Source organism: Anas platyrhynchos, chromosome 1 (assembly GCF_047663525.1).
Source record: "Anas platyrhynchos isolate ZD024472 breed Pekin duck chromosome 1, IASCAAS_PekinDuck_T2T, whole genome shotgun sequence".
In the NCBI taxonomy this organism is placed as follows: domain Eukaryota; kingdom Metazoa; phylum Chordata; class Aves; order Anseriformes; family Anatidae; genus Anas; species Anas platyrhynchos.
In genome coordinates this window covers 9618679-9645921 of record NC_092587.1, presented here as the reverse complement: position 1 = coordinate 9645921, position 27243 = coordinate 9618679, and the positions used below count along the sequence as shown (strand labels likewise).

The 27243-nt window shown below is 34.1% G+C and overlaps 1 protein-coding gene across 2 annotated transcripts in view; it reads right to left on the bottom strand.

Moving 5' to 3' along the window:
* Window positions 1-27243, bottom strand: part of SEMA3E (semaphorin 3E) — a 153485-nt gene that overhangs the window by 29125 nt on the left and 97117 nt on the right. Inside the window, exons 5-7 of one of the 2 annotated variants that reach the window (XM_005015471.6) lie at window positions 24736-24825; window positions 10972-11065; window positions 786-905 (exon numbers count right to left, since the gene is read on the bottom strand). In XM_005015471.6, the coding sequence (XP_005015528.1) occupies window positions 786-905; window positions 10972-11065; window positions 24736-24825 (304 nt within the window). The remainder of the gene's footprint in view (window positions 1-785; window positions 906-10971; window positions 11066-24735; window positions 24826-27243) is intronic. The other variant, XM_005015472.6, reaches the window with a different exon arrangement.

Genomic DNA, 27243 nt, shown 5'->3' with positions numbered 1-27243 from the left:
TACCATAAAAGGAAATTATTAACTCTTCTTGCCAAACATTAGCTGTAATTATGTCACTATTATGATGAAATATTGCAATACTTTTGGAGTAAGAAAAATCAAGATTCTGGCTTTCCAGTACACAGAAACTTCTGTGCTTTGAAATTCAGTTATATTCCACACTGAAGACCATGAAACATTTCCTAAACTTACCAGCACAGAATTTTTCTCAATATTTTTCTTTTGCAATATTTTTATGTTTTTATTTAAAATAATCTGCTTTATTTTTTATTCTATTGGACTGCATGGTTATTGTATTTTTATTATTTTATGTTATTGTATAACAATAAGCCTCTTTAGCACAGAACTTGGCAACCACTCAGTTATTTGACTGCAACATAAAGATTAAATGATCTCATCTAGAAAAAAAAAAAAAAAAAAAAAAAAAGAACACTATGTTCTAATTAAAATCTCCCATTAATTAAATAATTTTAAAATATTATTTTAATTATAATTGATGTCGTGAAACAGTATGGAATAACCAAAGTATATATTGAAAACATTTTTAAAAGTGAAAAAGTAAGGATTTCAAAGCCCCACTTATTAAAACCAATATGCAATCAGAGTAAAGATTTCAATTTTTTAAACCTGGTGGGAAGTTAATGAAAAAAATCATGAAAAAAAAAATCATCTGTAATTGGATATTCATATTCATGAACAATGTCATTTTAATTTCTGGTTAAACAGAAATTCTCTAGTCATCCAAAACACTGATGCTTCTACATTCTTTCTTCTACTTGCTGTACCTTTTAACAGGCGCTCACTATCAGGTTCAGTTCGGAGATGTGCCATACGATTCATGGTGCGAAAGACAGCCGCATCTCTTCCCCAGTAGTCACTGTAGAGACCAGTAAAAAGTTCACCACCTGCAGACCATACATTAAACAAACAAACAAACAAATATGATAAATCTCTACTTACTAATTTCATTGCAAATAATGGGAATTGCATTATAAACATGTCATTTGGATTGGCTCAAATTCAGGAAAGTTAGTCAGTAAATTACATGCAGTTCAAAGGGTTTATAGATATTGTATCAGCATTGTGGCACTTAACAGTTGGAACAGAATGAGGTCAAGAATTTCCAATTTCATTCATGGGCTCAACTTCATTTTCAAGACTGACAATGACTTTGGGATATATTCACACACAAAATGTGAAGTTATTAAAATAACATGTAACCACATTTACCACAACAACATTTTGCCACATCAGGTACCAAAGTTCAAAGATCTCACTCTCATACAGTGTCTAGCCCAAGACATACCTACCCTTTGTCAACACCTAAATTGTCACCACTGCAAAGATTCAGATCAGTGATTTGTTTCTGAATGTTCACCAGTCTTGTTAACGAGGAGCAGCTAACTGCTTGGCCCCTAGAACTGGATTTATGGTTTATGAGTATTTTAGGGATGAGAAATGGCTAGCAAGAAAGCAATAGCAATTGTGGGGACAGAGGAAGAGAAGGATGAGTGGGTAACAAATAGGAAAGTGAATGAAATTTGAATTGAATTGAATTGAATGAAAATGCAGCAACAGGTTCCAAAGGATGCAGTGCTAAGGAAAAGAATGATGATAGCTGCATCAACCCACTGATTTAGGCTACAGAGCATGGATACAGCTTAAGGTGCCACCATGCTTGAATCTACAGAATGAGCCTCAAAAAGGGAAGTGTTTTCAGAGGACGGTTGTCACATTTGTCTCTGTGCAAAACACGGCTGAAAACAAGATTCATTAGTGAAGAACGTACTGAAAACACCAAGGGCTGGATGCAATTTTCTCCTGAGCTGGGGAGATAAGTAGTACCTGTCAATTTAGAAGTAATTTCTATAAACAAACACAAGTTTTATTAGACTGAGTTTTTTATTTTATTTTATTTTATTTTATTTTATTTTATTTTATTTTATTTATTTATTTTTTTTTATTTTAATGTTTTGTTTATTTGTTTGTTTGTTTTGTTTTTTCTTTTCCCCAGTCAGACTGCTAGAGCTGTTCCAGTTTACCTGGGATAAATACATCTTGGGTGTATCTTGCTGGCTGACGAGTTTAGGTGTTCTGAAGACAGAGGAAAAGGAACTTATTTTGCCCTTGTCCATCATCAACTTGTCTTCATATCATTAAAATATTCACCAGAGTAGGGACAGGACCTGAGATGTCTTCCATCCTGCATATCTGATGGTTAATATTTGCTGACAAAATTACGGGAGCAGAAATGGGGCCCATTTTCAAAAAGGTTTAGGTGGTGCTCATGAATTAAGCAAGTGGAATGAAGTATTATAAATGATATACTGATTATCAATAACTTTTGAAAATTTACATATAGTTGGATACAACTAGAGGAGATATATCTCTAGTTCAGAAATCTGGCCTATTACTATCTGACCTATAATCACGACACTGGTTATATTTTACTGTACTAGAAATAATTCTACAATAATACTAGCAATAATTCTACAAATTCTCTATGCATGGGTGGTGCAATTCTGTCTTAACTAACCACTAAGCATTAAGAGTAATATACTTCATATCTATTTGAAATTAGATTAGAAATTTCTTAGGCCTAATTTTAAAAGCAGACACTGATGGTCACTAGGTGGCACCCTTATGTTAGAAAATAATGCAGCAGGAATGAAACTGCACAAGAAGAGGGAAATAATTTCCAGTTCTAGGCTAATCTGAGTGGAGTTTTCAGTGGCACGGTTCCCTACCTCCTAAAAAAGTAATAATCATGACAAATCAATTCAAATAATATTTGCTGGAATTTATAAAAGAAAAAAAATCTTGTTGGTTTCCCTCAGTGTGTGAATTTAGTTTCTTTCAAGAGATATATATGAATGTAATGGTACAGTAACTCTAAATAATGATTCTGAACAACATCGAGTAATTTGGCAGGTGGGTCTTGTTCAGAGACCTCTGCTGATTCAGAGCTGAGCATAGTTTTCCCTTAGGCTTCACTTTATGAAGAATTAATATTGCCTTGTAAAATACATGTTGGTGATTTAGTGTAAAATATTAGCAAGTGAAATTAAATACAAGTTATAGTATCAGAAGTTAACCAGAACTAATAGAGAACTTTTTTTAACAACACAGTTCAGTTTATACAACGGAACTTGCCAGTGTCTGAATAATGTCCTAATCAATCTTTACAACATAAATTAATGAGTTACATTAGTCAGAAATCCCCCTTTAAAAATTCCATTGGATAATTTTTTATTGCATTTTTATTTGGTGTGTGTGTTTGTTCTTTTTTTTTGGCAACTTTCTGTGATATGTACTAAAAAAATATGATTCCTTTATCCCTTTAACGTGGTATTGAAACATGGAAAAAGACTCAGTGTGGGAAAGATGATTCTTCACATTTTGCTAGTGCTCAGGATACATACAAACATTCATAAATTCAGATGGGAAGCCTGTTCATTTTGTCTGACATAGGTCTAAATTCTGTATGCATAACTAACCTACTGGTACGGTATCCCACCATACACCCAAAAAATTATCACTAATTTTACCTGTGAGATCCTGGGAGAGATAAATTGAAGTCACAGTCTTGGATGGATATTGTTTCATTAAAGCAATTTTACAGATACAGAAATTAAATCTGATTTTTTACAGTCAAGTGTTACTAATCTAAACAGAAGACAAATGACAGGAGTCATTTGTCAAACAGACAGTTGAAGACCTAACGAGGGTGATGAGATACTGAGGAGTGTGACCATCAGAAATCTCAATTCAAGAACATTCAATGTAATTCTGAGATCTTTTACACTTTTGACATTAAGAGGATCTACTTTTTTTTTTTTTTTTTTTTTTTTTTTTTCCCTATTGTCTATCTGTCTATCCTTGGAGTAAAGTATAGGGCATAATTCAATCAATTCCAAACTTTTTTCCTCTAAAATCAAGAATTCCTAGAAGTAAAGGATAGTAAGTACATGTAAGTTTACTTCTTTAAAGTAAAACAGATTCTTAAGATCTCATAAAATATTGATAAAATTTCAACGTATATATAACAGTCTCTGAACTACACACCATTTACTTAATATTACTTATTTCCCTATTTTAGTTGATTAATTAATTATCTGGATGTGGAGTGGCAGTTTTACACCATAACCATATATAATCTTTAGAATGAATGAGTTTAGGGTATATGTGAAATCATAAAAAAAAAAAAAAAAAAAAAAAAGATTATAAAGATCTTAAGTTGTGTCAAGCATATGTAAAGTATTAAGACAAATGTTTCTTTTCACTAGGTTTAGGTCTACTTACTTGTTTCTAATCTACTCAAAATGCCTTTCATAATATACAAAGTTAAGGCATGTATAAACCCATGAGTCTGATCTTCCTGTCTTCAAGAAGGGCAGGAAGGAGGATCCTGGAAACTACAGGCCAGTCAGTCTCACCTCTGTCCCTGAAAAGGTATTGGAACAACTTGTTCTGGATGCCATCTCCAAGCAATTGGAAGAGAACAAGGTATTGAGGAGTAGTCAGCATGGATTCACCAAGGGGGAGTCATGCTTGACCAACCTCGTTGCCTTCTATGATAGCATCACCAGCTGGGTAGATGGGGGGAGAGCAGTGGATGTCATCTACCTTGACTTTAGCAAGGCTTTAGATACTGTCTCCCATGACATCCTACTAGCAAAGCTGAGAAAGTGTGGGATAGGTGAGTGGACGGCAAGGTGTGTTGAGAACTGGCTGACTGGCTGAGCTCAGAGGGTGGTGATCGGAGGAGTGTAGTCTAGCTGGAGGCCTGTGATTAGCGGTGTTCCCCAAGGGACAGTGCTGGGTCCGGTCTTGTTCAACATCTTCATCGATGACCTTAGTGAGGGAATAGTGTCTGCCCTCAGTAGACACTAAGTACGCCGATGACACAGAGCTGGGAGGAGTGTATGATATGCCAGAAGGCTGTGCTGCCATTCAGCAAGACCTGGACCGGCTGCAGAGATGGGCAGGAAGAAACCAAATGAGCTTTAATAAGAGCAAGTGTAGAGTCCTGCACCTGGGAAGGAACAACCTGAAGTATCAGTACAGGCTGGGGGACGACCTGCTGGAGAGGAGCTCTGAGGAGAAGGACCTGGGGGTCCTGGTGGACGACCGGTTGACCATGAGCCAGCACTGTGCCCTTGTGGCCAAGAGGGCTAATGGGATCCTGGCATGCATTAAAAGGAGCGTGGCCAGCAGGTCAAGGGAGGTGATTCTCCCCCTCTACTCTGCCCTGGTCAGGCCTCACCTGGAGTACTGTGTCCAGTTCTGGGCTCCCTGGTGCAAGAAAGACAGGGATCTCCTGGAAAGAGTCCAGCGGAGGGCCACAAAGATGATAAGGGGCCTGGAGCATCTTCCCTATGAAGAATGGCTGAGAGACCTGGGTCTGTTCAGCCTGGAGAAGAGAAGACTGAGAGGGGATCTCCTCAATGTATATAAATATCTGAGGGGTGGGGGACAGAAGGATGTAGCCAACCTCTTCTCCGTGGTTTGTGGGGATAGGACAAGGGGCAATGGCTGCAAGCTAGAGTACAGGAAGTTCTGCACTGACATGCGAAAGAACTTCTTCACAGTGAGGGTGACAGAGCATTGGAACAGGCTGCCTAGGGAGGTTGTGGAGTCTCCTTCTCTGGAGATATTCAAGACCTGTCTGGACGCCTACCTGGGCAGCCTGCTCTGAGGAACCTGCTTTGGCAGGGAGTTGGACCTATTGATCTTTCGAGGTCCCTTCCAACCTCTACAGTTCTGTGATTCTGTGATCTTGTTCTGGTGTCTGTAAACTGCACACAAGTTAAATGTGCTAGAAATATGCTTTGAGGTGAACAATTAAGTTAGTTTTTTGTTTGTTTTATTCTCACTTTAACATTCATTCATGTCATAGTTTAAAGAAGCTCCTGTTATTAATAATGAGCCCATATTTACTGTTTTTAATGTAACTGATGTACAGCATACCAGTTTCAGTCCTTATTGGGGTCTCTGTTTCATAGAAGTACCCGAACTATCAGACATTTTTTTATTTGTCCTTTTCATTGCTATTAGTTTCAGCAGACTAAGGCACACAAACAGAACAGGTATTTTTTCATTGTTAATGTGTTTTGTTTTTTTTTATTTCATTCCCTTAAGGGGTTTTATCATGCTCTTTAATGATACATATTGTCATATGACCTTCTCCATCTCATACAGAGACTTACTAACAGAACAACCATATTTCTTGACAAAATCTCTACCTTTACATAGTAAAGACCACAAAGTAAAGTCGGATTTTTGACTGAAATCTGCTACAAATATATGCTGTTTTGGAACTATCAGTGTAAAAATTTCTAATTATTTTAAATTATTTGGTATATTTTACATAAGATGCATGTGGTTTCATTCCAAAAACTTAACATACAAGGAATTTTTATAAATAGGCTGCTTCCATCTTGGAATTTGATTTCCTTCTTTGGTTATTAGTATAGCTTTAGTATAGCTATTAGTATAGCTTTGTGTACCTGCTTCAAACTGATAGATATAAGCTAATAATCTGCAGTATTTTTATGTGAAATCCCATTACATGACTTTGTACAAAGTGGACGAACTCTGTTACGAATAAAGGTATAGAATATAAGCAACATCTTTCATGCATTTCTTTTTCTGTCAGCCATACTTTTTTTTTTTTCTTGTCAACTATTTTTTGTCATTTTTTTTTCTATATCAACTATAAATAAAATATCAGCTCAGATTTGTAGAAAGCTATACTTTTCCCAGTAGAAAACCACAAATTCAAAAGAAATTAGCATTTGTTTAGCCAGTAAACTTTCTCACTGTATGTTCTTTTCTGTCATTCAATTATTGTCTTTTGTTCTGAGAGAAACTATTATTTTTAGTTAATTGTCTAGAATAAAAAAAAAATACACAAATACATGAAACTGTTCTAAAATTGTAAGAACAGAAATCATTATCAGAATGGATTCTTTGGGTGGAAAAACTTTTTCAAATGTAGTTTAAGTTTATCACCATATGCTTGTGAAATATTGCAGGTAACAAAATATAGGCATAAATTAATTTCTCAGCTTTCAAGAGTGAGTGTGGTCTAAATTAATCAGTGTGCACAAACAAATATCAAACATAGTTTTGATTATTGAAAGCAGATGGGAGAGTTCATTAGAAATAAAAGTCCAAAAGTTTAAAATGCAGTTTATCTAAACATGAACTTATCATAAACATGAAATATTCAGCCTGCTTGCCATCCAACATCCATTCTGTTTCCTGATAGTGACAATAAATTGCTAAAAGTTAATTGTTCATAAATTGAGGAATTCATCACAAGCTACTTTACCACTGAGTCAGATAACCTGTAATAAAACATATAACAGCATGGATGCATAGTTCTAAAGCCAAGTCATGGATTATTGGTTCTTGAAGTGAGGTTTTAATTGAAGTGTCAAAATATGCAAAGAGACACCACACAATAGATTCTGTTTCTTCCTAAATTTATCTATCTAAATCTGGTTCTAATTAGCAATGGTGCAAATGATCTTGCAAGATGAAGAGCTTTCAAACTTTTATCAGAAGTAGATAAAGTTTCTTTGTTAGTCTAATCCTCACTGCTAACCAATAGCCACACTGGTGTAGACTGATGTTAATGTGAGTTAGATATGGTTCTTACAGAAGCAGAAGCAGACTTTGGATTGTTTTGTTAGGAAGAAAAGGAAGCTGGGATGTGAAAGCCTTTGGTAACAGGTTTGCCTGAATCCTTTTCAAAGATATGCACATTGTCTGAGCCTAAATGGGTGCAGCCTAGGGGTAGTCTCCAAGAGAACAATGACCTCATACCAGCAGCAGTTTTCACTTTCTAATAAAATTGGAGGATGTGAAGAGGAATGCAGCCTGCAAGTGTTAGAGGGAAAACTGGACAACCAGTTGTGAAGAGTTTGCGATGCAGAGGCTGATATCTCCTGCCATGGGGTCATGGCCACCATGATGTCAAGGCTGAATGAAGGGACATCCCTTCCTTTTAGAATTAGTTTGGGATAGAGGTCTCAGTCTCATTTTCAAATGTCAATTAAAGATTCTTTAACATTAACCATATTTGGTTAATGTCTCTTCCACCCTTTTTAAATGGATACCTACAGAGATAAACACATCTTGTCCTCTAAGTAGCAGCGTTAATTCTGCTTATTCTATAATCTGTATGTCTCTGGTTAGTAGAACATAGTGAAATATACGGAAATTAAAAAACAAAACAAAACAAAAAGAAACTTTAGGATGTTTTTCTTAAGTGTTAGAAGTGTTCAGTTTCAATAGAATTATAAATAGAATTATAAATAAAAATTATAAACATAATAAATAATTTGGTTATGGTTTAAAAATATTCTATGATCTATGATCTAAAATATTCTATGATTCTATGAAATGATAGAATTTCCAGTGGAGGCCTTGAAAAACAGCCAGTAAATAGCTTTCTCAGGTCATATTATTGTTGATGATGGGGAGAGAAATTGTCTATTTCTTGGAGTTGTATCAGTGAGCTGATAAAAAAAAAAGTTTTTTTTTTTTTTTTTCTGTGTTAATCTTTCCATGTTAGCTTAGTGAGTTTATGATTATTAGGAAAAGCTTATTTAATGAATTCCTCTTTCAGTTAAAGCTGTGAGGATCCATAGGACTTCCAATAATGCAGGCCAAGTAATGAACAGACCAGAAGCACAACGACTAATCATTTGTCTTGAAATGCTCACTGGGACAATCTGGCTTCCATTTAAGCAAATAAAATTCACATTGATCTCACAGTAGGAACATGATCTGGTTAATTTATTTACTTAGTTCTGTCTGAATAAAGGTTGAGGAGGACTTCAAGATTAGACCATGAAGTTTCAGGCCTACAGCAAATTCCATGGGATGAGCCTTTGTTCCCAGACTGAGCTAAGACTGGAATCTGTTAAAAATTTTAGAAACAATTTAGAAATAAGAGTGAAAGAAAAGCATAACAATCTGTATGTAATGGATTGTGAAAGGTCAGTCAAAATACTTTTTTTTTTTTTTCACTTGATTCTTTCATGATTTCTTAAACCACTAACTCAAGATTTTGAGTTGTAATGTTTGATAATGGAAATGAAGAAGGTTTTGATGAATTGCTGGAATTTGAGAAATTTGGTATTATTGGTAAATATTCTTCTTGTGATTTGCTGATGTAAAGGAACAAATAAACCTTGCTTATAAAAATATATCTGTCACTCATGGCAAATACTTCGTCACAATCAAGGGTTATCTATATCACTGTAGTTAATAACTAGAAACTTTAACTGTTATAATTAAAGATCCAACTTTGAAATGGAATAAATACAAGGGTTTCTATCTTTTCTTTTCTTTTCTTTTCTCTTTCTTTTTCTTTTCTTTTCTTTTCCTTCCTTTCCTTTCCTTTCCTTTCCTTTCCTTCCTTTCCTTTCCTTTCCTTTCCTTTCCTTTCCTTTCCTTTCCTTTCCTTTCCTTTCCTTTCCTTTCCTTTCCTTTCCTTTCCTTTCCTTTCCTTTCCTTTCCTTTCCTTTCCTTTCCTTTCCTTTCCTTTCCTTTCCTTTCCTTTCCTTTCCTTTCCTTTCCTTTCCTTTCCTTTCCTTTCCTTTCCTTTCCTTTCCTTTCCTTTCCTTTCCTTTCCTTTCCTTTCCTTTCCTTTCCTTTCCTTTCCTTTCCTTTCCTTTCCTTTCCTTTCCTTTCCTTTCCTTTCCTTTCCTTTCCTTTCCTTTCCTTTCCTTTCCTTTCCTTTCCTTTCCTTTCCTTTCCTTTCCTTTCCTTTCCTTTCCTTTCCTTTCCTTTCCTTTCCTTTCCTTTCCTTTCCTTTCCTTTCCTTTCCTTTCCTTTCCTTTCCTTTCCTTTTCTTTCCTTTTCTTTTCTTTCCTTTTCTTTTCTTTTCTTTTCTTTTCTTTTCTTTTCTTTTCTTTTCTTTTCTTTTCTTTTCTTTTCTTTTCTTTTCTTTTCTTTTCTTTTCTTTTCTTTTCTTTTCTTTTCTTTTCTTTTCTCACTGAAAAAATTATTTTTACTCTTTTCTAGTACTTTCTTTCACAGACTGTTCTTCTAGAATACTCAGTTTTCATCTTATTTATGTTTCCTAAAAGCACATAGTCACTGTATTACTCCCTAACCATATCTAAATTTCACCCTCTACCTGCTGTTCCAGCCTATTTTTAGCCAATGTACTGTAATATTGCTAAGACTGTGTTTACTTGATCTCACAAAATGTTTTCTGGAACACATTACAGAAGAAAAAACATATGGTTTGCTCTACTACAACTTCAAAGATCCCAGCCCAGCAGTGATAAACTCACCATCAAGGTGCAGAGAAGCACTACCTAACCACAGCTTTCTGGCATGGTGTGACTTACACTGAATTCTGTCTTTATAACTGTTGAGTATAAGATCAACCCTCAAAACATGTATTCATCCATTTTGTGTGTGTGTTTTTTATAAACAGCACTGAAATAAATCTGTGTCAATCTCCGCAAACTATAATTTATATAAACAATAAGTGCCTCAGATACAAAAAACAAACAAAAACAAAACAAAACAAAAAAAACAGTTAAATTCACATTTTTACAAGATGTCTGTTATTCAGATTACATCTGAAAAGAAGAAGAATGGTTAGGTTTGCATATTTGCATCACCATTGTAAAAGATTAATCTAGGCATATTGCTTTGCTTTGAAGTAAAACAGGAAATCATTATTTTCAAAATTATGCAACAATCATTTACCTTTTCAAGATGGTGCATGTCACATAGCATCTACTTACTTCAGTGAGGCACTCTTGCTGAAGTTAATGCTGCCTAGGATGTAATATTAGTGTGAGTATATTAGTATGAGGATTAAGTATGACATGTGGAAGTTTACAATGAAAGATTGACAACACCTTCAGTGCGCTGAAGAAAGAGACTCAGAATGAATGATTGACAGGATTGTGAAGGTTGTGACATAAAGATCATTACCAATTAAGATGGAGGTGAAGGAAGAACTGGGGTCAAAAGGGCACCTGCCTCGTCCTCTCTCAAATTTGTGCGATTCCAGTTGAAACAGATGATCCTTTAAAAAAAAATCACAGAAAACAGCATAAGCCCTGCAGGCAAACAACAAATCCTCAGAGAGCAACTTTAACTTTGTTATACCTTTGTTCTGAATTGAATTCATTAGGGAGTAAATGCAATTACTGTTGCTCACTGATATACTTGTAAAAATTAACTGGGTTTCTACAAATCGCCATTGTGTTCTCACTGCCCAAAGAAGTCATTAAAATATGCAGTAAAATTTTACTTGTTTCATTTCTATGGGAATAAGGAGGTAAGATTCCTCTATCTTTTCTCCAAATCACCTAAACATTAGATAGATATCTAGCCATGGAATGTATTTTCTCTCTTTAAACATTTTTTTTTTTTTTTTTCCCAGTAGTAAAATATATCATGCTGTGTTATCTTCTGTTGGTAGCTTTGAGACGTTTATATATATTCTTCCTAAAAGTATGTTTAGGAATGAATCCACAGTTATAGTTTTCAAGGCAGATGTGATTTCTAGAGTAAATTTAACAGAATATCAGCATAAGAAGAGTATAGGCAACTTTGTTAATTTTTGTTTGTATAAGGCTTTGAAGGCTGAAAATTACAACTCAAATTTTCATTTGAAATGCTACTTTTTTCTTATATTTCTCAGAAGAGTCGAATAAATACTGCTGTCTGATGAAATTATCAAGTGACAGTCATCACCTTTAAAAAAAATAATTAAAAAAACAACAAAAATTATTACAAAACCCTGTGTGGAGAGTAAAAGTGAAATAGAGAGAAAGCTCATCTATAAGCCACTCAGCCATCAAGTGTGTAACTAAGAAACATTATAATAGTCTAGTAGTTCCAGTTTGAAATAAGTTTTATTCAAAAGGTTAATGAAATACAGATTATATAAACATATCAAATAAATTCAATCTACCTATTCAGTAAACTAACCTCAGATTCAGGTTGCTAATATAATATTTTTAAGGCATAAAATGACTTCCATGACATAAAATAATGGCAGGACCTCCAAATCCTCCAGAACTCATATGACTCATATGTGGATCTACTTGGATCTCTCCCTGGATCTTGCCCAAAGAGGTCCAGGAGCTTTAATGATAAAAGTCAGATTTTATTAGACTGCAAATTGGAATAATTCAGTATTTCATAAGGGGAAAAAAAAAAAAATCTCAGTGTATCTACACCGGACAAAATACAAATAAATAAAAAGAGTTACAATTTTTTTTTTTTTTTTCCCCTTTTCATACTGTGTCCTGATAGTCCTTGTGTAGTTTTATGATCGTTTAGTCCTTGACATCATAACAGTTCTTTTTTTTTTTTTCTACTGTTAGTTACTTTTTTTTTTATTTGGGGGAGAATCTGTGGGAAGGTGTTACAGTGTTCGTGTCTCAGTCCCCAGAAAGTTGTGCTTTTGAGAGGCACAGAAACTTGATTATGTGTCTGCTTTGTCTAATGCTTCATGCTTCCCTCTCCATTCAGGTCACCTTCTTGTGTCCACCCATCCAACTCTAAAACCTATAAATCTTTCTTCCCAAGCAAAACTAATATTCCCTTCTCCTTAAGTAGAGAAGTTATGCTCCTAACTGTTCATGGCAGTTAAGTTTTCCTAAAAGAAACAAAAAATATGTACAAGGAGAAAAGGTGCAGAAGAGATACTAACCATTGCATATGATGGAAAACTAATAAGATAATTAAAAAATACAATAAAATAAAATAAGGAAATTGGGAAAGTTGTGGAGCTGTTAGTGCCTACTCCTGGATGATTAATGGAATACCTCTATGTATTTCATATTGTTGTACCTATCTTTCATTCCCATCTGTCTAAATAATACATGATTTTTTTTTATTATTTTATTTATTTTTTATTTTTTTCTGCAACTTCTGGTCAGAAAGTAAGAATTCCATTAGTTGGAGAGTTTCCATAAAAATGGAATGTAACCCAGAATGCAGGTCTGGAAAATAAAACATCTGTTTCTTATCTACTTGGAGTGAAAAAGCCACCCCAAAATAAAAATAACAAACAGAAACCCCACAAAAGCTCATAACAGTTCTAAAGCCCATGAAGTAACAAGACACTCAGCATCTTACATCTCCAGAAGCTCCTTTGCTGATGAAACCTGGCACATTACCCACAGTTGTGCCTGATGTTAAAGCTGATGCAGCAAAAATATAAGCATTCTGGGTAGAGAGCAGTGTTGCAAGAATACTTTATCAGCTACAATTGTGCATTAGTAGTAACTATTCCCACTCTGCTCTTGGGTAAATGTCAAACAATGAAGAAATATCTCTGTGTGTGGAATTCTCAACCCCATTCCACACTTTTCAGACATTACATACATACCTTTTTATTCATGTATTTATTTATTTATTTTTAAATTAAATACAATAATATTTTGGTATTTGAAAACAAAAACATTTGTTTTTTCCACAATAAAAGAAAAAACGGACTTGCCAATGATAGGAAAAAGGAATAATATTGTAACTTATTGAGGAAACATACTCAGGTAAAGTGATAAAGGATGGAAACAAAAATATTTTGTATCAATATTTGTAGAAGTTTTGTTATCTATATCTTGTGGTTTATATTGTAAGTTCCATATGTCATCCTATAGAGGGAACAAAATGAAATTTCCCTGGACAATATGTGATCTCACTTTATTATCATAAATCAGATTTCATATTCAGATCTTCTCCTGGTAAAACTCCACTCATACAGACCATTGAGACTTGGGGCATTGTGGGATTCTTCCAGAAGATGTGGAAAGATTTTGTGTCACTGTACTCCAAAGTATAGTATGACAATTAAAAGTTACTAATATAGTTAACCATTCACCTGAGAATTAGAAAAATCAATGGTGAAGATAAGCCCATCTCTTTTAACACTCATGACATATACATGTTTAATACAGCTAACCGTGTAACCATGGAATGAAAACATTAGGCAGCATACATAATGTCCCTTTATTATCTATATTTTAATAGCTGGAATTTCTAAATAAGGATTATCACTTAAATATATAAACCCTTGCTAACACTGAAAGTAAACAAAAGTTTGAATTTCAATGTAACTTGGATAAGTTTTTAAATGAATCTCATCAGTCTTGATACAAAACAGGATGCGCATCTAATAAATGCTTGCAGATATATGAAATTGTCTGAAAAGTCACATGCAAAATGTAACAGGGATTTCTACAGGAGAGATTTTCCACTTTTACTTTTTAGGACAGCATACCAAATATTCCGTGGTGGCAATAAGTTATTCCCATTACTGAAGCAAGTAACTTGTCAGGTGTTAAATGTGTCAGCTTCCACAGGATGCCAATTTAAATGAAATAAGCATTATACATTAATAACCGGCTTTGAAGGCTAATACCATAATTCTAACCCTCCTTGCTGTTTGTGACATTGGAATACTTTGAGAAATGTCAGAAGAAAACTGACAGTTTCCTCAAAGATTATCCAACACAGCAATTTAACATCACAACTTATTTTACGGGCACTCCTCAGTGGTTAGGATAAAAGTCATGCAAAAAAATATATGTAGGACTGGGAGTGGAATTACTAATTTCTTCATGTAGTTTGGACAAAAATGGTGCTCTGGGTTTGATTTATGATAACTGTGACTCAGAAAAACTTATACACCTTTAAAATAATTTTGTAGTTTAAAAGGATAGAAGATATTTCCAAGGGTGTCAAGCATTTTACCATTAACTTGATATGAATTAATAATTTTAGACAATGAAGAAGAATGTAGGTTATAAGTAACAATGAAAGAAAAGGTCAATCAGAGACATTAAAATTTAAAGATTGTATTTAACTTTTGTAGCAGAAAATTGCTTTCTCTCATGCCAAGTGCTGCTTTGCTCTGGTTCAAGACAGCATTTATGCATGTGATTAATTTAAAACATATGCTTTCTTCCACTGCTATTCAGCAAAGTACCTAAGCCTATTCTCAGCTTTAATGCAATGTCTGTATGTTTTGACTAAATCAGGGGCTTAAAAATATAGAGGCTTTGTTTGGGATTTCCTATGATACAATTTTTATGAGAAAAAATAATTTGATTTTCAGGAAGTGGATTTCTGTTTCACTCTCAACTGTTAATATTTTCCAAGTAACAAAAAAAGTAAAACATACCACAGTGCCATTTTAAAGGAAATTTAAACAATTTCAGAACCTTTAATTACATTCTTAACTGTATATGAGTACTTGCAAAGTGTAAAACCAAAGTCTGCTCTCCAGGAGACATTTGCCTTTTTATTGTTATTATCATTATATTCTATATATATATATATATTGCAGGATGGTAAATCATATTTAAAGTATTTTGACAGTCAGATTTTTATACATTTTTTTTTGTGAATACAGTTCTTAACATTGGATATGTTACTTACTATCACTATAGCTCACTGCACAAAATTCATTTTTAGTACTAATGAGCCCATAATTACATGACCTTAGAGTATGAATGGCATTTCATGCAAGAGCTATTTGTTGTGTTTCATATTCTAGGGGCCATATATTTTGAAACTTTTTAAAACAAAACTAATAAAAATTATGAAGGTTCACCTGCAAACAGTGTTGAATGGTGAAAATGTAAAATAGGGATGCATTGCTTGTGAGAAAGAATGAAAAACAACTTTTTCTTCTTTTTTTTTTTTTTTAATATGGAAAATGTAGGGAGAATAAACATTAAAGATTGATCTTATTTAATCATAGGGTTCTGATTGAGGAAGAAAAACTGTTGGGATAGGCCAGAACACATTGGGACACACTGACTTCATGAGGGAAGAACGTCCTAATGGACTCACTGACTGAATGACCTGGTAAAGTGGGATTTCAACAAGTGTCATTGGATTTGGGCTCTGAAGCCCAGAGCAAAAAGGAGAGCTGCAAATGGAGGGGTATGTTAAGGAGAGGGATCCTGCGGGGTTCTTCACCTTTCTACTGTACAGGAAGCATGTTCAGAAGCTTTCATGGCATCTGTGTACACTGGTGCACAAGAGCTGGCAGATTAACTCTGATTTGGGAAGTACTCTCTCACAGAGTACTTCCATTAAGGTCCACTGCAGTTTTGCCTTTTTTACTTGCATTTATATATTATTTTTATGACAATTACACTGAGACCCTTGTCACAAAATAATGGATATCATTCTTGGATTCACCCATTCTATACAGTCATTATGTTCTAATACTGTCTTAAAACCAAAGAAACAAAACAATAAAGTAACACATCAGAAAACGTGATTTAAGAACTTCACCAAGTTTGGTATCCAATGGGACAACATTGCAGCTCTATTGACTGCTCTAAGCTACATGGGAATTAACGTAATTTATGAAATCTCCAAGTCAGTAACAAACTTTATTCTGTGGAAAATAGAATTTCAAGGTATTCAAAATAGCAAATATACTATTTATAAACAAATAAAGTATTTGATGCTCATATGCACTTTCTCATTTATTCATATAATATTTAATGCTGGTTTAATGTAACATTATACCTTTAAAGTCTGGCATTTAAAGTTTGCATGTTTATATGCACCCATACACACTCACATGACCTAACCTAAGGAAAAATGAACTTACATTAACATTAATCAAATATAATATTTGTCTTCACTGATGTAACTGGATTTTTTTCTCATGTGAGAAATGAAAATCTAGTGACTAAAAGAATATATTTTTGACAACAAAATAAACCTCATATTGATTTAATTCTTTTTTGCACTATAACATTTTTAGTACAAATACTCATCTAGGAAAGATGAACCTTGACTTCACCATTAAAAAAAAATAAATCTGCAAAATCACAAAACTTTTCAATAAATCAGAAGAAAATATAATTCAAATACAAGTCTCCAAACCGAATTCTGACTCCATAATGACCTGTATGTCCATAATGATCTGTATGTCTTCCTCATCACATTTTACCTCACTGGTAAAAGAGATAAACACTATCTCTTTTCTTAGAATAACAACAGAAGATACTTATTGAATCAGACTTGAAAAGACTTACATCATATATCCTTTTTGTATTGTAGCCCACACTTAGACAATAAGAAAAGCTTGTATTAGCAGTTTCTGATAATTAGAGTCCTAAATATTAGATGGATGCCTGATTGGTATAAATCCAACAGACTCATTAAAAAGTTAAAATTCTAAAACCAGTAGAAAACTAATTAATACTATGGAGTTTATAAGACCTTCTCCAATTGCTAGGCTATTTATCTGAACAACTAGGATGCTCCAGAAGTGAAAAAATACCTTTCATTTCATGATGTAAGGTCTTCTAAAAAAATTTCAAATGTTAATTTTCAAAAGTATCTGGCAAAAGCACTGGCAAAAAAAATAGTTCTGCCTGTTGTCAGAGGATTACTAAATTTGAAAATTATGCCTTCCGTGTTTATTCAATGGTTATTTTCTGATTCAAATGCGGATAAAATAATAAGGCTAGGGTTCTCAAAGAACCATTTGAATTTAGATCTCTATGATGTCTCATATTTGACATAATTGAGATTATTATTATTTTTTTTTTTTTTGGGGGGGGGGGTAGTATTTCTTATCAGGATCTGTTTTCAATCCTCTTACTCTTCAGTGACATACTGAAAAGATCAATCATCCTTGTAGTGGGTTTATGTGGGTTTAAGCAGGATGTCCTCCTGCAGCCCATGGAGTACCATGGTGGAGCAGGGTTCCACTCTGCAGCCCGTGGAGGAGACCACGGTGGAGCAGGTGGCCCTACACTGACGGAAGCTGCTGCCTGTGAAAGACCCCTGCAGATTCTGGGCTGGACTTGTAGCCCATGGAGAGGAGCCCACGCAGGAGCAGGTGACCTGGCAGGAGCTGCTGCCCGTGGGGGAGCCAGGTTGGAGCAGTTTCCTCCTGAGGGATGGACCCCGTGGTACGGACCCATATCTGGAGCAGCTCTGGAAGAGCTGCTGCCTGTGGGAAGCTCACGTCAGATCAGTTCATCAAGGACTGCATCCCGTGGGTGGGACCCCACAGCACAGGGGACGAGAGTGACTGAGAAGGAGTGGCAGAGAAGCGCTGTAAACTGACCATAACCCCCAGTCCCCAGTTCCCCTGCGCCGCTTTGGGGGAGGAAGTGGAAGAGGGTGGATGGGGGGGAAGGTGCTTTTGGTTTCTTTCCTTTGTTTCTCACTTCTCTAGCTTGTTAGTAATAGGCAATAAATCTTACTATCTCCTTATGCCGAGTCTGTTTTGCCCATTACAATAATTACTGGGTGACTTTCTCATCCTTATCTCAGCCTTTGAGCCCTTTTCACATATTTTCTCCCCATTCCTCTTTGAGGAGGGGGAGTGAGAGAGCGGCTGTGGTGGAGCTCGGCTACCCACTCGAGCGGAACCACGACAATCCTATGGTATGAGAGCGCATAAAATATTACAGACATTAAATCCTCCTTAAAAAATCAAATGTATTTTTCAGGTCTATGCCTTTTATTCTACATTCAAATGATTAATATACTTTAGGCACCAGTGAAAATACGTGTTTAAAATCTGTAGCTGCGTCAGACTGCTATCTGGGTTTGCTGAAGGATTAGAAATATGTGACTTCTGTCAAAATATCTGGCCTAAAGTAACAGAAATAATATATTTCTCTGAGTTAGTTCATGTGAAATACTCCGGCAAAAGAAAAAACTGCATATAGAAATCATGGTCATCTGTCCTTGGCAGATCAGAGTTATTATGCAGAAGTGATTGAATTCATCAGAATTTTAGGGGACACACTTTTACAAAACCTTAACTTAGCAAAGATGAACTCATTAAAGTTTTATGGTATACAGGACCATTGCCAACAATAATTATGATTATATTGCAGTAGTATTATGGTTGGTATATATGAAAGTTCCAGAGACCCCATAAAGGATCTCTAGAATTAAAATATTTAAATATTTGTATATGGAGATATAGTCTTATGACCAGGAGAAAGAAGAGCTACAGAGTGTACAAAAACTATGCACATAAGAAAAGGAAGTTTAGTGAGGAACTGCTCTGTATTTACACAGAACAAAGCCTAGGCAGCCAAGAGTTTCAATTTTCCTTGATTTTGACAGTCTAAACTTGTCTTGAGACTGTGAGGGTCACACCAGAGCAAATGCAAGATAAAAGTATTTTTATCTGATGATCATCATCATAACAATTAGGGGAGAAAAGTCATGAAAAAGCAAAGGATACAGCTCTGTAGTTTGAGGCTAGATTACAGGATTTGATGATGAATGGAGGAACAGATGCATTAGGCACAGAGAAGACAATGATTACATTTAACTGCATTTCAGAAAGAAAGAGATATTCTGGGGAAGTGCTCTCTGACTAATGGAGCCTTAGATAGCTAATAGTCCTTCCACAGAGCTACAGAAAGGCATGCCAAAATGGGCTTTGTGGAAGAAAGGGCAAAGGATTGGATCCACTGCCTGAGGAGCATCCAGCTATTTGCTCTTGAAGACACAAATGAACTGCAAGAAATATTTCTTTTTAGTTTACTTTATAATCTGGAATATATATATATATATATTGATAGATCAAGAAAAAATAACAAAAAAAAAAACAGTCTGAAATTATATAAGAATTATCGAGTATTAAAAGTGTATTTTATAAACCTGTATTATCTAAATCCTGTCATTGTTCAATTTTTGCTGTTTTTAATTATGATGACTAACACCTTATCGTGTAGTACCTCCACTCCTCAAATAATGCCATAGAATTCATAAGGTACCCTCTCTTAGAAAAATACTTTCTATCATAAATAAAGGTGGCAGAATCTAAAAATTAGTATGATGAGGACTGGAATGTTTTACCTATACCAATCAGATTACCACACAGGTAGAATATTTCTTTCTCTTTGGGTTAATAACATTATACCTCTGTAGTGATTCATTCTCTCCTGACCATCTGTCTTTAATCTTCTAAAGACAGGTTAATACAATGGACAATTCATTTCATATGGGCGATCAATTCATAATCTCTACCAATCTGCCAAATTAAATTTAAATTTCAGATACAGACATATTTAGATAGTGCCCAAAAGTCACTCACCCCATTTTATGGATAAGGAGTACTGTCAAACGAACCTGTTCTCTGTTACAATGTGTAAGACTGACCGATAAGACAGTCTTACAACAACTGTGCTCATATAGAATACTTGGCTTTCTCTGTGGCATTTGACTTAACTACATAGCTATTTGATGAAACAATGTGCATTGTGGAATTATTAAGGAATTAACTGCTTATTTATAATAAAGAATAGTTGTTATTAGGTACGCATTGATGAATCCTCCTTTCCTGAAGGTTTTCCTTAGTTTTTGTTTTGTTTTGTTTTTATAGAAAGCTGATTTTTTATATATATTATTTTTATTACTCATTTATTTATTTATTTATTTATTTATTTTAATTTAGCGTTGATTTAAACAAATATATTACTTCTTTAATGGTGGAGTTACAAAAAGCTACAAAAAGACTCATCAGGCGTAACTACTAAGAGAAAATGTTAATAAGTGCTCTGAGTGTGTTCAGGTTATGGAATGCTCTAAACACAAAGGTCAGAAGCTGATAAAATATATTTTAACACAACCATATCCAAAGTGGTATATCTTGGAAAAAGGACAACAGTTTATATCATAAGATTTTACTTAAGAATTCCCTAAAAAGTGAAGGCTCAGATCTTCATTCAGTCAAGCTACCTTCAACTACTTCAACCATTATTTGGGATCTTGGATATGATAAGTGCCTTTTTACAGCTAAACATAACAAGCATCTCTGGAAATCTCTTCATTTACCTTCTTATATGTAACTACTAATTATTTGTCTCAACTAAATGTGTAAAATTAACTGGTATAACTTTGGGCTCCAGAGAGTATCTTTGAGTCAAGTGCGCAGAATACAAAAATGAGAATTTTCAGTGTGATGCTGTGCCAAGAACTCAGCACTTGAATCTGTGAAAAGAGGAATCTCAAACTGAAGTAGGGAAGTGACCTTGCCTCATCAAATGCCATGTCTAGTTCTAGTGTCCACACTTCCAGAACATGTAAAAATACTGCAGAGTTCACAGGAAGGACACAAATATGGCTGAGGAATCCTTGTGGTAGTAGATTTAAGGAGCTATATTTATTCAGCTTATCAAAAAAGTGAAGAGGTGGCTTGATCTCTGTGTATAGGTACTTAAATATGGAAAAGATGTGGAAATGGTAGTAAGGGAATTTTTTACTATGCTATCACAGTCATATCAAGGTTAAATGGCAGGAAGTTGAAGTTAGATAAATTTAACCTTGAGTAAGTGGCAATTTCCTAACTTCGAAAGCAATTAAATATTAGGACAGCTCACCAATGAAAGAGTGGAGTTACCATTATTTGGATTATTTAAAATGGCAATACATATTTTCCTAAATATGCTTTAATTCATTATTTGGGAGAAATCATCCACGCAATGTGTGACTGATCACATAAAATGTTCTGGTGATCCTTTCAGGCCTTTATTTCTATTTATGCAATACCTTTCCAAGCAAAGCATTTGGAAGAACAGAATTGCCCATTCTTTATTAAACTTACTGAGCTTCACATATGTAACTGTTCATAAGGATAATTATTATAACTGTACCTCAAAAACTTGAATTCTCACATAGACATGAGTTTTGCTTAGAAAGGAAAGTTTTCGTGTCACAAGAGGATGTTTATCTTTTCTCAAAAGTATCAGAGATTGTCCAGTTTTGAAGATGGTATTCTTTGAATCAGTGCAGAAAATCTTTTTCATGTGTTGCTTATCTAGTACTTGTTTATTTTCATAAGGATGTATATATAAAAAATGGATTGAGTAAGAAATATTCTTCAGATTAAGGTTGGTGTTGGTCTTTTTTTTGTTTTTTTGTTTCTTTTTGCTTGTTGCAGCACAGCACCTTTTTTTTTTTTTTTTTTTTTTTTCTGCGAGCTTAGAGATAATATTAATTTAATTCATTTCCTGTCTGAGTTTAGGTAACATTTTAATCTCTCTTGAAACACATACATATTTCACTTCTAAAACCTGAAATCCTTTAATCTAAATGAAATTTGAGGCGTTTGGATGCTTTTATGTAATTTAACAGCCTGTGAGGTGGCAATTCAGACTAGATGATATAATGATCCCTTCTGGTCAAAAATTCTATGACAGTGAGTTGCTTACTTGATGTCACTTTATGTACATGAACTCTTGACATTAGTTTAAAGATCACTCAACTTAACTAATAGTTTCACATAAACTATAACATGAACTATAGGTACACAGAACTTCAATAAGAAAGCAATTTCATAGTGATTAGCATTGCAGATTCAAATGCACAAATAGATTGTGTTGATATACATGTTAAGATTTAGTGGATGGGTTTTTGAAGTGGTGTCTTTTTATCCTTCCAAAGAGGAACACTATGTCTCTGAGCAAATATTTTCAGGGCAAGAATTTGTCACACATTCTATTTAATGAAGACTGACCAACACCCACTTCTGTTTGATCAGTGGAACCAGATGTTCCTCCTCCCTAATCCTATGCAAACTGAGAGCGGAGATGAGGTAATAGGGAAAACCATGGAGATGGAATAACTGTGCAGATCATTGTTTTGATTATAAAAAGAAAAATCAGAAAAAATATCTGAACATAATAGACATAAATATGTATAGAATTTTGTTCCTTAACAATCTGAAATAATGATGACTTTACCAAACGTTGGTCAAGAACATAAAAATTTTGCCATGTAAATATTAAACTAAGATATTAAATTGGAATACTCGCATGTTCCTGTAAAGGCTATTTCTTTCTAATTTACATGTCAATTCACTTCAATTGCTAAAGCAAGAACTGAGGGACTTATTTTACTTAATTTTTGGGGGGTGGAAGGCAAATGGAAAGCATATTGCACAGTTGAACCTTATCCTATTTTTGTTCTGAATTACAGAATATATAGAAAAACAAGTGTCACTCCTCTAATCCAATGAATTATTAAGAGAAACACAGATTATAAAGACAGGAGAAATTCCAGTTTGAATGAACTGTTCTACAAACAAGTACACCTGCTACTTCACTTTAGGGTGTTTCTTTCTAACAGGCCTAAAAGACTTGGAATTTAAAGCTGTTGTTCCCTGACAAGCAGAATCCCATCAGGCTAATTGAAGAGGAAAGAGCTTAATAAACAGTACATCAGATTAGAAATATTTAGGGTGGGTTCCCTGAAACAGCCAGGGTGTTTTGTGGAAAGGATGACTTAGTCCATCAGCTTTCTGAGGTGGAGAAATACAGCTGTAGGCAGTTTACTTAGTTATATGAGGCACTGAAAAAGGTACTCTGCCAGCTCTACATACACATTTAAGATTTACAGCATGTTCTGGAAGAAAAATTCTTGATCATAGAATCATATAATCATTTACATTGGAAAAGACCCTTAACATTACCAAGTCCAACCATTACCTAATGCTACCAAGTCCACCACTTCACTATGTCTCTAAGTGCCACATAACACATCTCCTAAATACCCCCAGGAATGGTGGTATTTCTGCCCTTCCTGGGCAGCCCATTCATCCTATTTCATCCTTTCTGTGAAGAACTTTTTTTTCTGATATCCAAGTCTAAAACTCTCCTGGTGTAACTTGAAGCCAATTCCTTGTGTCCCATCACCTGTCACATGAGAAAAGAGACTGATGTGCACCTCAATACAACCTCCTTCCAGGTAATTATAGAGAGCAATGAGGTCTCCCCTCAGCCTCCTTTCGTCCAGACAAAACAGCCCTAGTTTCCTCTGCTGATATGTCTAATGCACTGTTCTTTACCACATCTTCCATTCCCTCAACAGGTTTTTCTCATGCAGATAGACCTTAGTCTCCATAAATCAGTTGTGTCTTTTTGTCTCCATATAGTTTGTAAAAAACATAGGATATTATTTCTGCAAATTGTTTTCTTTTTGTATTTCCACTCATTTTGCAGGTCCTATGGAGGTTGAGTATTACACCAAATACACTATCTGTATTTGGTGGAAATCCCATACATTTTTAAAGCTACTTCATGGTTAATAAGGCAGTCTGGACATTTGAAAGCTGCTCCTAGAACCTGCTGCTCTGCTGAATAGATAGATCATTAAGAAAAAAAAATTGTCTGACATCTTCATCTGATTTACCTAAGGTTCATCATAATTCATGGGTATTTTGAGCTATTTACAACAGTACAGAAGAACTGTTTTACTAGTAAATAGATGTGAAGAAACATTGACTGATAATGGAAAACGTTTCTTGTTCTCATCTTCTCCTACAGACTCATTTTCTTATCTACTCATCTTCTACTACAAAACTTTCTTTTTCCTAGTGGTATCAAAGGCAACAGGAGTGACAACAGTTGATTTGACAAGAGTTGAAGCAGAGTAAATTTTTTTTCCTCTACTTTCCTTCATCTTTTTTTCGTATTTTGTTTGAAGACTTATCTCATTTTGTTCTCACAGAACACGTGGGAAGGATACATATTCAGTGCATCATGGGAAATTGAGGTTGGAGGGTCTCTGACTCTTGCTTTGTTCACACACACACAAAATTTAATAGTAATAATATGAAGGAAATTCTTTTTTGGATGATAGACAAACCCACCTTTTCTGATCTGGATGGCCTTTTTGACATTTGGAAATATTTCATGAAGTCAGTGATAATGAGCTCACTGAGCAGCTGGCAATTACCTTATGTTTTGTTGGAGTATGCTCTTTTGGAAACTCCAGCTTAGTTCTGTCTTCAAAATCGGCAGTCAAATTTTTCCGTATTTGTAACTTCTAAATGGCAGAAAAATGTTGGGTAATTTGTTGAAATGTTTAGATTTGGGAAAGCAACATTCATCAGAATCAAAACAATTAGAAAGAGAGAAAAAAATCAAAAGCTGTTTATTGCTATCATTGACAATAATTGTATATTTTTAGAAAGGTAATATATTTATAGGTAATAATGTAATAATTATTGCATTATATACATATATATTATATATATATATATATTACATTATATATATATTATATGTATATACCTATAAAAACTTTATAGGTAATAAGGTAATAATGCTGGCAGCAACATTATTAAAGTGACCACAACAGCCTGGATTTCCACAGCAGTATCGATTAAACCAATACTAAAATAAAATAACTGTATTAATCTGTCATACATTTATTTTTTCAAATGGTTATGTATATGTATATTACGTATCACAGAATTTATAAATAATTTGAATTAGTAAAATATATTTCATGAGACTGTAGTTGAAGAAAAAAATTATGAGGTGGAATTCAACAAATCCAATAAATGTTGCTTATTTTTTATATTAATAACATGCTCAAGTATAGTTATTTAATAATATTTAGTTGAAATAATTAAAAACTTCAATTATTTAAAATAAATATAATGATATCTCTATAATTATGATCTATAGAAACTACTTCTACTATATTTCTATAAGCCATTAAAAGCATGAAAGATTAATTCAATCATTATATAAGGTATCTTAATATAACTTTATTGTGAAAGATTTCAATTACCACATAGTAACTTAGATTAATATTTTTTAGGAAAACTGATTAGGGGAAAGGACATGTTTTACTGTTTTTTTTTTTTGTTTGTTTGTTTGTTTGTTTTTTGTTTTTTGTTTTGTTTTTTTGAGAAACTTAAAGGTTCTGATTTTCAGTAAGTTCCAGGAAATAATGCTCTGCCATCAACCAAATTCTGCCTGTTTTTGTTTATATTTTGGCTTCACTGATTGCTGACAGGAGTCCAGTGTTCTCCAAGACACAACTCAAACCTGTTTTGGATGAGAAAGTATGCATTTGTAATTGCATAGTAAGACTATGCACCTGGAGGAAGAACACTCTTTTTCATAAGACAGAGTGCACCTCACAAAAGCATGCTAATTATTGAATAAGGATAGAGACTAATGTAGAATATGAATACAAGCATTAACCCATTTTTGGGATATTATCACAGTCCAAAGGAAGAATTGTTATACTCCATTTTCTTACCAAAAAGATATTCAGAAATGGATGATTTAATAGAAGCATTCACTATTATTCAGCAACAAAATACATTTTTTCCTGCAACATGGGACTACTGAGACACAAGAGCTAGAATCTCAGCTGGTTATTTTGTTCCACCACACTGTTTCTCTTTGTATTTTTCAGTAAATTGCAAGGGCCGAGGTTATAGAAAATACAGTCCTTCTATCAAGTTCTTAAATGTCTACAATATCTAACTGTTATTAACATGCACATTAAAATTCAAGAACCTGCAATCTTTTGCTGAGAGGATTACGTCTTGCCTTGTCAGTATTGCTCAGAAAGCAATACGGACACTTAATTTAAGGTAGAGACCACAAAGCAAGTATCTCTTCTGTGTTCATAATTCCATATGGGAGACTTAATGCTTTATATGCTCTGATAGCTAGGCATGTACAGATACACGGAAGTCTGCTAAAATGATTTTTTTTTTCCTCCCACATTTGATAACCCAAAAGGTCTGCAAAGTATCATTGTTAAAAGAAGGTATAGAAACAGTCAAATATAAAAGATCCCAAAGATTCTTTACAGAAGTAACCTACTTCACAAATCAATTTAGATTTTTCTTATAATGAAGTTCAATATATTAAAAAAAATATGAATATATATAAGAAATGTTCTTTATATGCAGTAACTACATATTATAATCTAGCATTTACCCCTTAAATAAAAAGTCTCAGTTTTACTAGTTTTTTTTTTTTTGTTGTTGTTGTTGTTGTTTTTTTTTTTGTTTTTTTTTTTTAAGAAATAACATACAAAAAAAAAAGCAGCAGTTTTTGCTGCTGCATAGAATGGAATGTTCTTATATTTTTAAGACTGCTTTTGGTATGGACAAATTTTCTTTTGTTGTGTTGTGCTATTTTATCTCACTTCATTATAAATATTTATGTAGAGACATCTTTTTTCTTGTAATGTTTCCACCTAAGATTATAATTCTCTTCTTAATCAGTTTTCTGTTCACTGGAAGCATCACTAGTAGCTGGGGAGCATGTTATCAAGCCAGATGGGTGCAATTGTGCTCTGAACTGGGTAGTAAAGAAGAAATAGATGCATTAATGTATAAGAAAGAACAAACCTGTTTTTGTACAAGTGTGCTTAGTAATAAAAATAAATTCAGAAAAATGCAGAGAGTGCGATGCTGTCATGGTCTCCATC